At 36.0% G+C, this 13,200-nt stretch overlaps 1 protein-coding gene and 1 long non-coding RNA gene across 2 annotated transcripts in view; both read right to left on the bottom strand.

The window, feature by feature from the left end:
* The window catches only part of LOC147841737 (uncharacterized), a 133,822-nt gene that overhangs the window by 5,493 nt on the left and 115,129 nt on the right, over window positions 1-13,200 (bottom strand). Inside the window, exon 2 of the long non-coding RNA XR_015502618.1 lies at window positions 1,160-1,230. This is a non-coding gene — a long non-coding RNA (uncharacterized LOC147841737). The remainder of the gene's footprint in view (window positions 1-1,159; window positions 1,231-13,200) is intronic.
* On the bottom strand, window positions 1,589-11,983 carry LOC137490420 (uncharacterized). Its single transcript, XM_087273572.1, has 7 exons — window positions 11,411-11,983; window positions 6,021-8,078; window positions 5,801-5,895; window positions 5,566-5,616; window positions 4,145-4,637; window positions 3,342-3,447; window positions 1,589-1,878 (listed from the first exon to the last, which is right to left on the bottom strand). The coding sequence occupies exons 1-6, from the start codon at window positions 11,628-11,630 to the stop codon at window positions 3,344-3,346; spliced, it is 3,021 nt and encodes a 1,006-aa protein (XP_087129698.1). The 5' UTR covers window positions 11,631-11,983; the 3' UTR covers window positions 1,589-1,878; window positions 3,342-3,343.

The following is a 13,200-nucleotide window of genomic DNA, read 5'->3' as shown; positions in this document are numbered from 1 at the left end:
GTCTGCTGCAACTGATGCTACTGCTGTTGTTAATCTAATGTACAAAAAAAACCCAGGGGTTGCAATCCAATGGAAAAATGTGAAGTTTTACAAACTAATTTCGAGAGGAGCTCGTGATATTTTTGAGCATTATTGTCTTCTCATCTGTAATCAGTAATAATCCAATCAGAGTGATCCAAGCTTGCTGTAAATGGATAGTTTTTTCCCTACTGCTCTATCTTCGTTTTGGAAGAATTTTCCCTTCCACCCCAACTCCTCCTTTTCCTCACTTTTTTAAGGGGGAGCTCTCGAGACCTACCTGATCTCGGATCGTCTTATGTTTATTGACCTGGCGGGAGCCTTGGGCTCAAGTATCTCCGAGCTCAGGGTTCTCTCCTGGGACAGCATGCTATAAACGCTAAGCATATCTAAGTAGGAACTCTTAAAAGATGTTTTCGTGATGCCCCCACTTTGGGAACCACTGGTCTAATTATTAAACAACAGTGTGGTGACAAAAATACACAAATACATACACTGTATTTTAAAAGAACTTAGAACAGTAGTAAAACTGATAAGTACAACTATTTTGTTACTGGTACTACTTTGATGTTACTTTACATCTGCTTTCTGTTAAGGTGCAAATCATTTTAAAATTGTGTACAAGACTTGATCTGGATCATAAGTACACACTAGAGATCTGCTTCTTCACTGGCCCTTTTTAAAACTGCTCTCAAATTTGTTAAAGTAAAAATCCATTTTAAAGTTAACATAAATTAATTCCATAAAGTTACTTTACAAAAAGTTACTTCATTAAAAACACTTTTATTAAGATGTATTTTTCTTACATCGTCTCGCTTTATTATATGTTGTCATGTGCACAGTAGAAAACAATATTCCCTGTCCAGAAGTTCTTTGCTTTCAACAATAAAATGTTATACATAAATATATGGAAAAAATAAATACATATAAATATCCCTATACACTACCTGTCAAAAGTTTGGGGTCAGTAAAATGTTTAAATGTTTTTAAATAAGCTTCCCTTGCTCACTGAGGCTGTGTTTCATCAAAAATACAGTACAAATTATAAAATTGGGAAATGTTATTCTATATTCTTACCCCTCCAAAGAAAATAACTGAATATATATATTGCAGTGACGCAGTAGGTATGCTGTCGCCTCACAGCAAGAAGGTCGCTGGTTTGAGCCTCAGCTGGGTCAGTTGGCGTTTCTGTGTGGAGTTTGCATGTTCTCCCTGGGTTTGCGTTCCTCCGGATGCTCCGGTTTCCCCCACAGTCCAAACACATGCGGTACAGGTGAATTAGGTAGGCTAAATTCTCCGTAGTGTATGTATATGTGCAAATGAGTGTGTATGGGTTTCCCAATGATGGGTTGCAGCTGGAAGTGCATCCACTGCATAAAACTATGCTGGATGAGTTAATTCTGCTATGGTGACCCCAGATTAAAAAAGGGACTAATCCGAAAAGAAAATGAATGAATGAATATATCTGACCCACGCACACGCACACACACACACACACACACACACAATAGTGCAAAATGTTCAACTAAATAAATATATATAATATACTATATATATTATTTCTGATATGTACAGTCAATTCATCTTTATTTACAAAACTCATACAATGCAGATGTTGTCAAAGCAGCTTAACAAATGTCTGTTGAAGTTCAGTTCAGTGTAATGTCTCTGCTGAATGCCGATCCCATGAAGAGTAGCTCAAAAGAGGCAGTTTCCTGGGGAAACGCTGATCCTGTAGTGTTTATGAGCACAGACGGTGGTTCTGGTAGTTCTCATCTATGAAGGCTTCTTTATAGATGAGTTTTGATGATTCTTGACAATTGTTTTGTTGAAGATTTTGCTGCTTTGTGTGTGAAGTTCCTTAATGAGGAAAAATAAAAGAAGAAAAATTTAAAAGCACGTCTGAAATATGTCTAGTGCATACTTAGATAAAATAGGAAGCAACACAAAAGAAAATCATTGTCTGTTCACGGCCTCCTAAAGCTACAATCAGCCCATAAAACAGATACTGCAACAAGAATATTATTTATCACAAAGTTGTTTTGAAGTAGTTATATGCAGTAAACAGACGCCCTAGTTTTCAATTATTCTTGTGATCCGTAAACTAAACACAAAATCAACAAAAAGTTTAGATCTTTTGTGATTCTGCAAAATTCTTAATTAAAATGCAGAAAAATGTAAATAATCTCATAAAACATCAATTCTAAACCATCAAATGATATTTATTTCAGTTAGCAATTAATTATTTTAAATGACTTATAGATGTTGCAAACACAGTGCACGTGATGTATTTGAGTGTCTCCTGAAAAATGACGTCTCACCTGCGCCCCCACAACCCTAACATCACATGAGAGTGGGGGAAATTGTTTTGCAGTCTGTGCAGTGAACAGATGCAGATGAAGCTTGAGTGATTTACATGTCAAGTCAATGCAAAGATGCGATTAGACATCCTGCGGTACAAATTGACCAAATGACATGGCGTGAATTTTTAGACTTCAGACTATAACAGCATCTAACAAATGAAGCAGTGGAACAGACAGAAAAGGAAGCAGCTTACAATGATGGAGATTGGTTCAAGGATGACGGCCGCTGGACGTGACTTAATTGAATGAGATTATTTTTGCTTTATATGTATGGCTGCTATTATGATATGCGCCAAATTGATAAATGATTTTCCCTGCCATTGAAGAGAGAAAACGCTTCACTGCCATTGACATGTTGTAGGTTTAATATGTTAAGGGAAGCTCTAATGCATGTTCTGAGTGAGGTACATGATGTCATGCCTCAGAGAGCGAAATCTGAGAAACAGAAAGTAAGATTGTCTGTAAAAAATAAGAGTTATGCAACCTTATTTTGGCTTAACCCCTACCGTTTCAGATCTTGTCTTGAAAAAGCTTTATTTTAATGACTTGAGTCATGAAGATATATATTAATCGCAAAATTTTCAGGAACTACCACCAGAAAATTTGGTCGCAAAAATAGAGAAAATAAATTGTAAAAAACTAGGGGTTCATGAGTAAAGTTTTAGTAAAACATCTTCATATGTGTGTGTATATACAGATTTTCAGAAAATGTAAAAAAAATTTGTTTGTTTTTTTGTTTTGTTTTTTATAAACATCTTCGAATGTGTTTCTTTCAAATTAACTGTATTGCTAAAATGTTTAATACTTGTCAATTTTTATGACTTTTAAGTGCACTTAAATATGTTAGCCATTAGCAAAACTGAAGATGATTAATAAAAGCGCCAAAACTAACATGACATCATCAGCTTTGTGTGTGCCAGTATTAGAAATGTTGTTTCCTACTGGATCAGTTGTATTTACCTTCATCCCTTCTTCATCTCCTGATTCTTCATCCACTTGTGCTGTAAGATGTCCACCAGTCTTGACAATTTGTTATCCAGGCACTTTTCTATCAGATCACAGCAGTCTGTACAAGGAGAAAGAGATAGTTAATCAAGACTGTGTTAGACATTAAAGCTGACATTTATGAAGATATCTTTTGAAATTTGAGATTTAAAAAAGCTACTGCAGAGTCCTGGAGGCCCGGTGTGCTGCAGAGTTTTGCTTAAATCCTAATCAAACACTCCTGAAACAAGCTAACCAATGGCTATATCTGAAATCGCAGCCCTATACCATCCCTTTAAATGAATGAATAAATAAAGTATTATTTAATTGTTAAATTAACATTTCTATACATGATCAATCAAACTACATTGTTTCTTTACTAATGTATACTGCTTGTTGTGATATATAACTTGGGTCTGACCAAGCAGAATCCAATCCATCTGAGGGGTTTATCAACCAGAAAAACACAAACAAAACAGCTTCAATTTACTCATTCGTTTACATGCACTCCTTTAAATGCACTATTTTACTAGACTAATGTAAGGAGCAGTAGATGATCAAGATCAAGATCACTTGAGGATTAAAGTTAAAGTTAAACCCTAAAGGACAGTGCCCCCCCAGAACTGAAGTTGCCCATTCATGAGCTAATATACATGGTGTTGTTAGATTCCTTATTAAAGTCAAGCATTTCCTTGGTTCATCAATGCTAAGCTCTATCTGTCTTGTCATGAACTACAACAGGTTGAGGTTTTGACATGTACATGTGTCTTTTCACTCACCACTGGATACTTTGGGACCAAACAAACGGCGGCGCTCCGTTCCAGAAGTTCTGTACACTGGATATTTACCATTCACCATGTAATACAGCATGTAGCCTATGGTCCAGATGTATGTCAAGACGACACTTTCATAATCTTCTGCCCAGATTTTGGTAGCACAGCCAAAGTCAATCAGCTTGAGCTCCACTTTCGTTGTGTTGACTAGGATGTTGTCAGCATGCATGTCGTTGTGGGAAACACCATGGTCAACGCAGTGCTGGATTGCCTGGACTAACTGGTGCAGCAGGGAACGTGCGACCGGTTCTTTCAGCTTGCCATGCATGTATATATAGTCCCGCAGAGATACGCAAGGTTGGGGGTACTCCATGACGAGTGAAATGAACCCATCTTGATCAAACCACTCATACATTTCTATCACGTGCATGCTTGCTGAAGGATGTTTTAGCATGTTCAGATACGCTGCTTCTTTACACACAAGGTTGGAACAGCCAGGCTAAAGAGAAAGAGAACAAAGGTTAGTAACTGTACATCTGAGAAAAGATTGGTCCTATTTAAATTATTAGTTCACCCAAAAATGAACTCAAATTAGGACATTTTAGATTAAATCTGCGAGTTCCCTCATGCTCCACTGACAGGAATGGTCCTGAGGTGCTCAAAGTCCAGAAAAGGAGACAAGGAGTGTCCTCAGTGGTTTAACTGTAATCATACGATGCTCCAAGAACACCAAAAAAAGAACTGTAAAAACAGCTTTGTTTGCCCTTCAACATCAGATTGGGGTGTGCATTTACTACAGGTAATATGACTCTGACAAAATATCATACTGCCTGTAGAAAACATGTACCCTGACCTGATGCAGAAGAGAAAACATTATCAAACTAATTTGTATTTATAGTTTTTTGGCAGACAAAGGTGTATCAGCAGCTTCATATGATTACAGTTGAACCACTGTAGCCACATAAACTGTTCAGACAATGGTTTTAGCTCCTTTTCTGGATTTGAGCTTCTCAGGACCCTTGCCATCTATAGCAGAAGAGCGAGCTCAAATTTAATCTAAAATATCTTTTGGGTTTTGAGGAGGAACAAAGGTCTCAGAGGATTAGAATCACAGGGTGAGTAAACAATGATTTAATGCTTGGGCAAACTTATCCTTTACATGTACTTTACCCTGCTTTAGTACTTTTGTATATATTATCAACAAGGCTTTCCATCTCTGTTCTCTTACAGTGCTGCTATATAATACAGTAACTGTCCACATTAATCAAATTTTAGCATGAAGCACAGCTCATCCTTGTCACCATAAAATTATTTTCTTCAGCTTGAACATGTGTTTTCATACAGTTTCATATGACTTAAAATTTAACTATGCAACCGTAAATGTGTCCAAACCATTAAAGAAATTGAGTGAAGTTTTGCCAACTTACAACAGAGATGTAACATGGATAGTTGCTCTTCGGAATCTTCTTGATGGCAACCTGAAAAGAGAAAATACAATATATATATATATATATATATATATATATATATATATATATATATATTTTTTTTTTTTTTTTTTTTTTTTAACATTTTTAATCTGTAATTTGTTTAATAAATATACAAGTTTGGATCAAGTGGACAAGTTACATAAGAAGCAAATTGAAAATAAGAGATTTTTACCTCCTTGCCATCAGATCTACGGACTGCTTTGAATGTTGAGCCGAAGCCCCCGGATCCTATCATTTTTCCAATGCTGTAAAGACCAGTCAAAGATCCTGAATAAAAGAAGAAGAAGAGGTTATTCTTGCATACTGACCTTACATGAGTGGTCCACAATTTTGACCCTCGGAAACATCAGACATGAAAACATGTGAAATCAGAGTCCTGTTAGCACACTCACCTCTATTTGGTTCAAAACCAGGGGCTCCTGAAGCAGATGAGGACTTCACATTAGCCTTGTCCTGGAGCCTAGATGGTCCAGGCACAGGCTCTGGATCGGCCATGTTCTGGACAACAGATGGTCCAGGAACAGGCTTTGAATCTGGATTTAAATTGCCCCAGAGACGAAATGGTCCAAGGACAAACTCTGGCTCAGGAACCAGAGTGTTCCAAAGCCAAGACGGTCCAGGGACAGGCTCTGGATCTGGATCAGGAACAACAGTATTCCGGGTCTCAGACATTCCAGGGACAGATGATGGAGCTGGATCAGCTGTGTTCTGGACAGCTGATGGTCTAGGAAAATGCTCTGGCTCTGCATTTAAAGTGTACCAAAGACGGAACGGTCTAAGGACAAACTCTGCCTCAGGATGCACAATGTTCCAAAGCCAAGACAGCCAAGGGACAGGCTCTGGATCTGGATCAACAGAGTTCCGGAGACCAGTCACTCCAGGGACAGGCTCTGGATCTGGATCAACAGAGTTCTGGAGACCATACACTCCAGGGGCAGGCTCTGGATCTAGATAAACAGTGTTTCTGAGACCAGACACTTCAGGGACAGGTTCTAGACCTGAATCAGCCATGTTCTGGACCCCAGATGGTCTAGGAAAAGGCTCTGGATTTAAAGTGTACCAGAGACGGAACAGTCCAGGGACAAACTGTATCACAGGACGCACAATGTTCCAAAGCCAAGACAGCCAAGGGACATGCTCTAGATCTGGATCAACAGTGTTCCGGAGACCAGACACTCTAGGGACAGGGTCTGGATCTGGATCAACAGTGTTCCGGAGACCAGACACTCCATGGTTAAGGTAAGGGTTAGGCTCAGGATCTGGATCAACAGTGTTCCGAGGACCAGGCACTCCAGGAACAGGCTCTGGATCTGGATCAACAGTGTTCCGAGAACCAGGCTCTTCATGTACAAACTTTGGATCTGGATCGACAGTGTTCCGAGGACCAGGCACTTCAAGGACAGGCTCTGGATCAACAGAGTGCCAAGCACCAGCCACTTCAGGAACAGTATCTGGATCAACAGAGTTACGGAGACCAGACACTCCAAAGACAGGCACTGGATCTGGATCAACAGAGTTTCGGAGACCACACACTCCAGGGTTAGGATTGGGGTAAGGCTCTGGTTCTGCATCAACAGAGTTCCGGAGACCAGACTCTACAGGGACAAGCTCTGGATCTGGATCAACAGTTTTCTGAGGACCAGGCACTCCAGGAACAGGCTCTGGATCTGGATCAACAGCGATCAAAGAACCAGGCACTTCATGTACAAGCTCTGGATCTGGATCGACAGTGTTCCGAGGACCAGGCACTTCAGGGACAGGCTCTGGATCAACAGAGTTCCAAGGACCAACCACTTCAGGGACAGGATCTGGATCTGGATCAACAGAGTTCCGGAGACCAGCCACTCCAAAGACAGGCACTGGATCTGGATCAACAGAGTTTCGGAGACCAGACACTCCAAGGTTAGGATTAGGGTAAGGCTCTGGTTCTGTATCAACAGAGTTCCGGAGACCAGACTCTACAGGGACATGCTCTAGATCTGGATCAACAGTGTTCCAGAGACCAAACATTCCAGGGACAGGCTCTAGATCTGGATCAACAGTGTTCCAAAGCCCAAACACTCCAGAGGCAGGCTTTGGATCTGGTTCAACAGAGTTCCAGAGCCCAGACACTCCAGGGACAGGCTCTGAATCTGGATCAACAGAGTTACAAAGACCAGATACTCCAGGGAGAGGCTCTGAATCTGGATGAACAGAGTTACAGAGACCAGATACTCCATGGACAGGCTCTGAATTTGGACCAACAGAGTTCCAGAGCCAAGAAGGTCCAGCGACATTCTCTGGATCTGAATCAGTCCCTTGGTCTGGATTGGTTGTATGTGAATTCCCCTTTGGTGTTTGTGGTTCCACACTTATCTGTCTGCAGCAGAGGAAAGGCTTCTTTATGGCCTTCCACACTCTCTTGAGGAAAGCACGGATTTTGCTCCTCCTGCTGCCTTGTATTTGAATTCCTAAATTGAAAAGAAGACAAAAAAGAAAACATGACAATCTGTTATTGTTTAGGTTATTAAGTGTATATATAAATAAAACATATTAATAATAACAAGATATACGGTGACTTGTCCCAAAGTGCTTGTATAACCCTAAATAACAAAGTTAGTCCAAAGAATTATTTTTAAAAATGATTTATTTGTTACAAAATGTCTTTATGGAACGTGATTATTACCTAATTTTCTGATGAATTTTGGAATAAAAAGGAAATCAAACAATGTGTTTAAGCTATTCCTAAACATACATTCATAAATACATACATACATACATACATGCAGTAAAAAATTTTAGCCCTCTTGTGATTTAATGGAGATTTTTTCATCACGTTTTTAAATATAATTTTTAACAACTATTTTACAAGATACTACTATTGAGATAGATTCTATTGCTTAAAATGCTTTGTCCCAGCTATGATAATTAGGTTAACTAGGCAAGTTAGAATAAATAGGCAAGTCATTGGACAACAGTGGTTTGTTCAGTAAAGAATAATATATATATATATATATATATATATATATACAGTTGAAGTCAGAATTATTAGCCCCCCTGACTTATTAGCGCCCCTGTTTATTTTTTTCCCCAATTTCTGTTAATTGGAGGGAAGATTGTTTCAGCACATTTCTAAGCATAATAGTTTTAGAAACCTATTTCTAATAACTGATTTATTTCATCTTTGTCATGATGACAGTAAATAATTCTGACTTCAACTGTATATATATATATATATATATATATATATATATATATATATATATATATATATATATATATATAGTTTTTATTCCAGCCAAGCAAAATAAAAAAGGCTTCCACAGAAGAAATTATATTTTAGGAAATTAATCGTGTATGTAACATATCACAAATCTCATGGTTTAGGTAACATTATTTGAGTCACCGATCGGATCATTTTTTAGATCAAAGAGGGACAAATGTAATTTGTTGTCCATTTCACAAGCACAGGACAGCAAGGAACATTTGTTTTCAACAAAAATAACTTTTAGAGTCTGAGATTTTCTGACTTAAGAACACAATTAAATATATTAAAATCTTCAATTAACTTGATGTATCATCTGCAGTTTTTCTTTTCTGAATCTTGATATAACACATACTGTGATTTTTAAAATAGTATTTTGAATATGAATTTGTTGTTTTGGCTAGGCCACGTTTTAAAAAAAAGTCCTTGTGGCCAATTTACCAATATTAATTTTCTGATGATTGTTGACATAAAAATAAAAATTATTTAATTTGGCCTATTTCTCAAGATTACCACACACACACACACACACTTGGCATTTAAATTTTTTATGTACTTTAATATTATATAATATAATATTTAATAATATAATATATTTATATTCAATATATATTGTAATAAAGTGTAATTTTAAACACGTCTGTGTTTTTGACGCCGTTTGGTCATTTCATTCGTTTTATTCTGATCGGAATTTGTCCCATATATGAGCTCATTTGTCCTATTTTGACAGCTATGCCATAATAAATACTAAAAATAATCCATCAAATAAGATTTTAAGACCAATTGGAATTCTCTGTCGGCTGTTGCTTCGGTGGAACTATAATCTGATGTAAGAGAAGTGTTCTTTCCTACTGTATTGTTCTTAAACTGAGAAAACATTTTACAGGTAACTAAATCTTAATCTTGGACCTTAATTCAATAAAAATGAGCAATAAAAAGGTGTGAAGCACCAGAAGCAGACCATATTAAATTAATTTGAATATATTTTGGATATTGTTGATATCCAGGAATTTTCAAATGTGCTTCTCTTTTAACCAAAGAGTCAAGAAAAAATCTAAAGAATCAATTGTTATTGTATTATTATTATTATTATTATTACGTTTTAATTATTATTTCTATTGAAATGGCCAAATTAAACAGATTGCTATTTTTTCCCTAATAGTATATGATGTAATAAATTTGCATTTTTAAAATTTGTCCTGTTTTAGTTTTTTTATTGCAATTTTTAGGAAATATTTTAGTACATCAAAAAGTGTGGTTATGATAACATCTGACTACCTAATCCAGCTAAAGATGTCACTAAAATGCAGTATTTAAATCTCATAGTTAAATAGAAGCTGAGGCGTATAACTGCAAAAATGTCCACTTTTTAAGAAAAAATGAACCACCCCTTTTACTGGGCTGACTACGGGCCTGAAATGAAATTATACTTTAAGACCAGTACCAAAATGTTCGGAAAGAACATCCTGCTTATTGCACAATACTCTGTTTTTGAAATTAGCACTTTATTTATTTTATAATATTTTAAAATAAATTTTAATGTAAAATGGTAAAAGTCAATTAAACTCTGACACCATTTGAGATAAAATAATCAAATGAACTCTAAAATGGTCTGAATACTATTCTCTATGATGCACAAGCTTTGTTTTTTTACAGTTATGCCTTTGTTGATTTTATATACGGTAATGAATCCATATTGTCAGTATATCAGATATAATGTAAACACTTAAATTAAATTCTGACATCATTCGAGATAAAATATTAAAATCAACCCTAGAAATGTCTAAATATTATTCTCTGTGATGCACAAGCTTTGTTTTTTACAGTTATGCCATTGTTGACTTTATATACAGTATGGAATCCATATTTTCAGTAAATCAGATAAGTGTTTGCAGTGCATTCGATATAGTAAAAATATGGATTAATTTATAATATTTAAAAATTTGTATTGTTGATTTGAATATTTTATCTCAAATGGTGTCAGAGTTTAATTCATTTGTGTTTACAGCGGATACATTATTGTATATAAAATATTATTGTATGTTATTATTGTATAAATAGTATTATCATTATTGTATAAATATTATTGTATATTATTGTGTTTTTCTGAACACTTTGGTACTGGTCTTGGTGTATAATTTCATATGGTTGAATTTTTTAATTAATTTGAATGGTTAATTTTTTTAACAAGAAATTAAGCCTTGTGCAACATAAAGGGCACATATTTAATACAATCTGACATATTTTTACTCAAGCAGGAGCAAAGATTTTGTTTGGTTTGAAACCAAATGTCTAACGTTAATAAATGTCAAACGTCAAACTTACTTTAAGATTCGTGACGTTTGAGGCCAGAGTCTCAATTCATGGCAAATCACCTCCCACTTTTCTTATCCCAAACCCCATTATTGATATTTACTCATGTTTTGTGTCACATGTTATGTTTTTTAATTCATTTTATCCCCCAATATTTTATCTTTGCCCAGTTTTATATGTATATTTTTAACCTAAGAAAGCTAGAGTGGTTGCTGACAGTCTTACCGGTTGTGTATTTCTTCTCATTGACAGTAAAAGGCTTATCAAATGCTTTGTCGGCATCTGAAACCATAGTCGAATTCTCCTCGTTGGGCCAGGGACAGAAGTCGGTGCAGAATCCAATGTTCTTTAGCCATGTTTTCGTCCCTTCATTCTCTCGTCCATCACACACGGGCGTTGTTGCTGCCATCGCGTGGACAAACATAAACTTTGTTTTTTTACTCATAATGTCTTCGAGTTATCTCCTGTTTACTCAGAAAGTATGTTAGTCAATAAATATTCGTAAATCCAAAGATTTGTTCGAGGTTTCTGTGAACGCGTCTTCGCTCAATTCAGAATATCAATTAAATGAAGGCTTGTGGCAGTACACGAATATGTTCTAGCGAGTGACGTCACTTATGGAATGTTTTAAACAGCTTACGAGTATGTATTTCTTTTTTTTCCCTTCTTCTTTGCTTAAAACTACAAACGGCAAGGTGGTTTTCAAATATTATTCAACTAGGACTGACTGTTTTTATATCTGAAGTTTGGTCATAACCACTACTACAGTCAACGATAGCTCATTAATGTCAAAAAGCTAGCCAATCAAATAAAAAGGCGGGCTTTACAACCCATGGAGGATTTATTTATTTATTTATTTATTTATTTATTATTTATTTATTTAAAATGATAACAAAAATTGATTGCCAGAAATACAAAATTAGTGCTCAAGTTCAAAAATATGCATGTTTGTGACAGATATTGAATACTAGCACAATACTGAAAAAATCTAAAGGAGTTTTAAAAAGGGCAACACAAACAAATATTAAACTATTTCATAGACTAGTATTTTTTACTATTTTGTAAGAGATATAGTTCTTCTAGCTTCGATTAAAAATATATAAATAAATAAAAAATATTTTATAAAATAATAAATATCAGTTTGTGGGTTCTAAATACTGTCGCTACATCATATACAAGTAAAGTCTATGGGATACAGCTGCGGATACGCACATCAATATAGCATAATTTTGTAACACTGTATAACAATAATAATGAATAATTTACATTACCGGCGAGAGCTGAGAGGATCAGAGCTGTGGAGAATCTTATCATCACAGCGGCCTCTAGTGAAGGAAAACTAAATGATGAAGTAATGGCCTGTTTCCACTAACTGGTACAGTTCGGTACGGGTCACCTGTATCAGTCTTGCATTTTCACTACCAATAAGGGTGTCCTTTTGTTGGGTGTGGTGTACGACAGAAAATTTCAGTCAACGTCATTCTCGCTCGAATAAATGTCAACAGTAAAACTGTACAGGTCATTCACATATCTTATGAGAAGCACTTCCCACAAAACAGATGCTTTATACACATAAATGTTGGTATATAAATGTTTATTACTAACTTTTCTATGAACATAATTTGATTATAACTGCAGTACGAAATAGCCTACTGTTACGCCTGCAATTATATAAAATGAATAATGCAACATATATGAACACATATAGCCCCTGAAACAACTTTTTGTGTGTTTTGTCTGGCTTTTCTCCTTTGATTGTTCATGCTTCACTCTCGCGTTTGTCCTTTTCTTTCTGAATGAATCAGATGACAGAGACACTTTATTAATCACGCGCAGGTTATTATTATCAGCTCAAGAAGTTTGTTATATCAAATATAGATGTGATCGCGAGCTCCCTAAAGAAAGCGAAAATTGCTCGCACTTTTAGAACACCTCGTAAAACAGCAGGACATGGGAGATTTTGTTTTTCTTGGCTTTGTACATGTACATCAAGACAACGACAAGGTTTGTTTAAG

The sequence above is a fragment of the Danio rerio genome, chromosome 11, assembly GCF_052040795.2.
Source record: "Danio rerio strain M-AB ecotype USA chromosome 11, GRCz13ab, whole genome shotgun sequence".
Taxonomy (NCBI): domain Eukaryota; kingdom Metazoa; phylum Chordata; class Actinopteri; order Cypriniformes; family Danionidae; genus Danio; species Danio rerio.
This window is presented reverse-complemented; position numbering and strand designations above follow the sequence as displayed.

Bases quoted from the DNA above. Each gene is read 5' to 3' on its own strand.
- LOC137490420 (XM_087273572.1), bottom strand. From the start codon at position 11,630: ATGAGTAAAAAAACAAAGTTTATGTTTGTCCACGCGATGGCAGCAACA. The intron at 8,079-11,410 runs GTAAGACTGTCA...TTTTCAATTTAG, and splicing joins TGAGAAGAAATACACAACCG to GAATTCAAATACAAGGCAGC. The intron at 5,896-6,020 runs GTGAGTGTGCTA...TCTTTTATTCAG, and splicing joins TGGTTTTGAACCAAATAGAG to GATCTTTGACTGGTCTTTAC.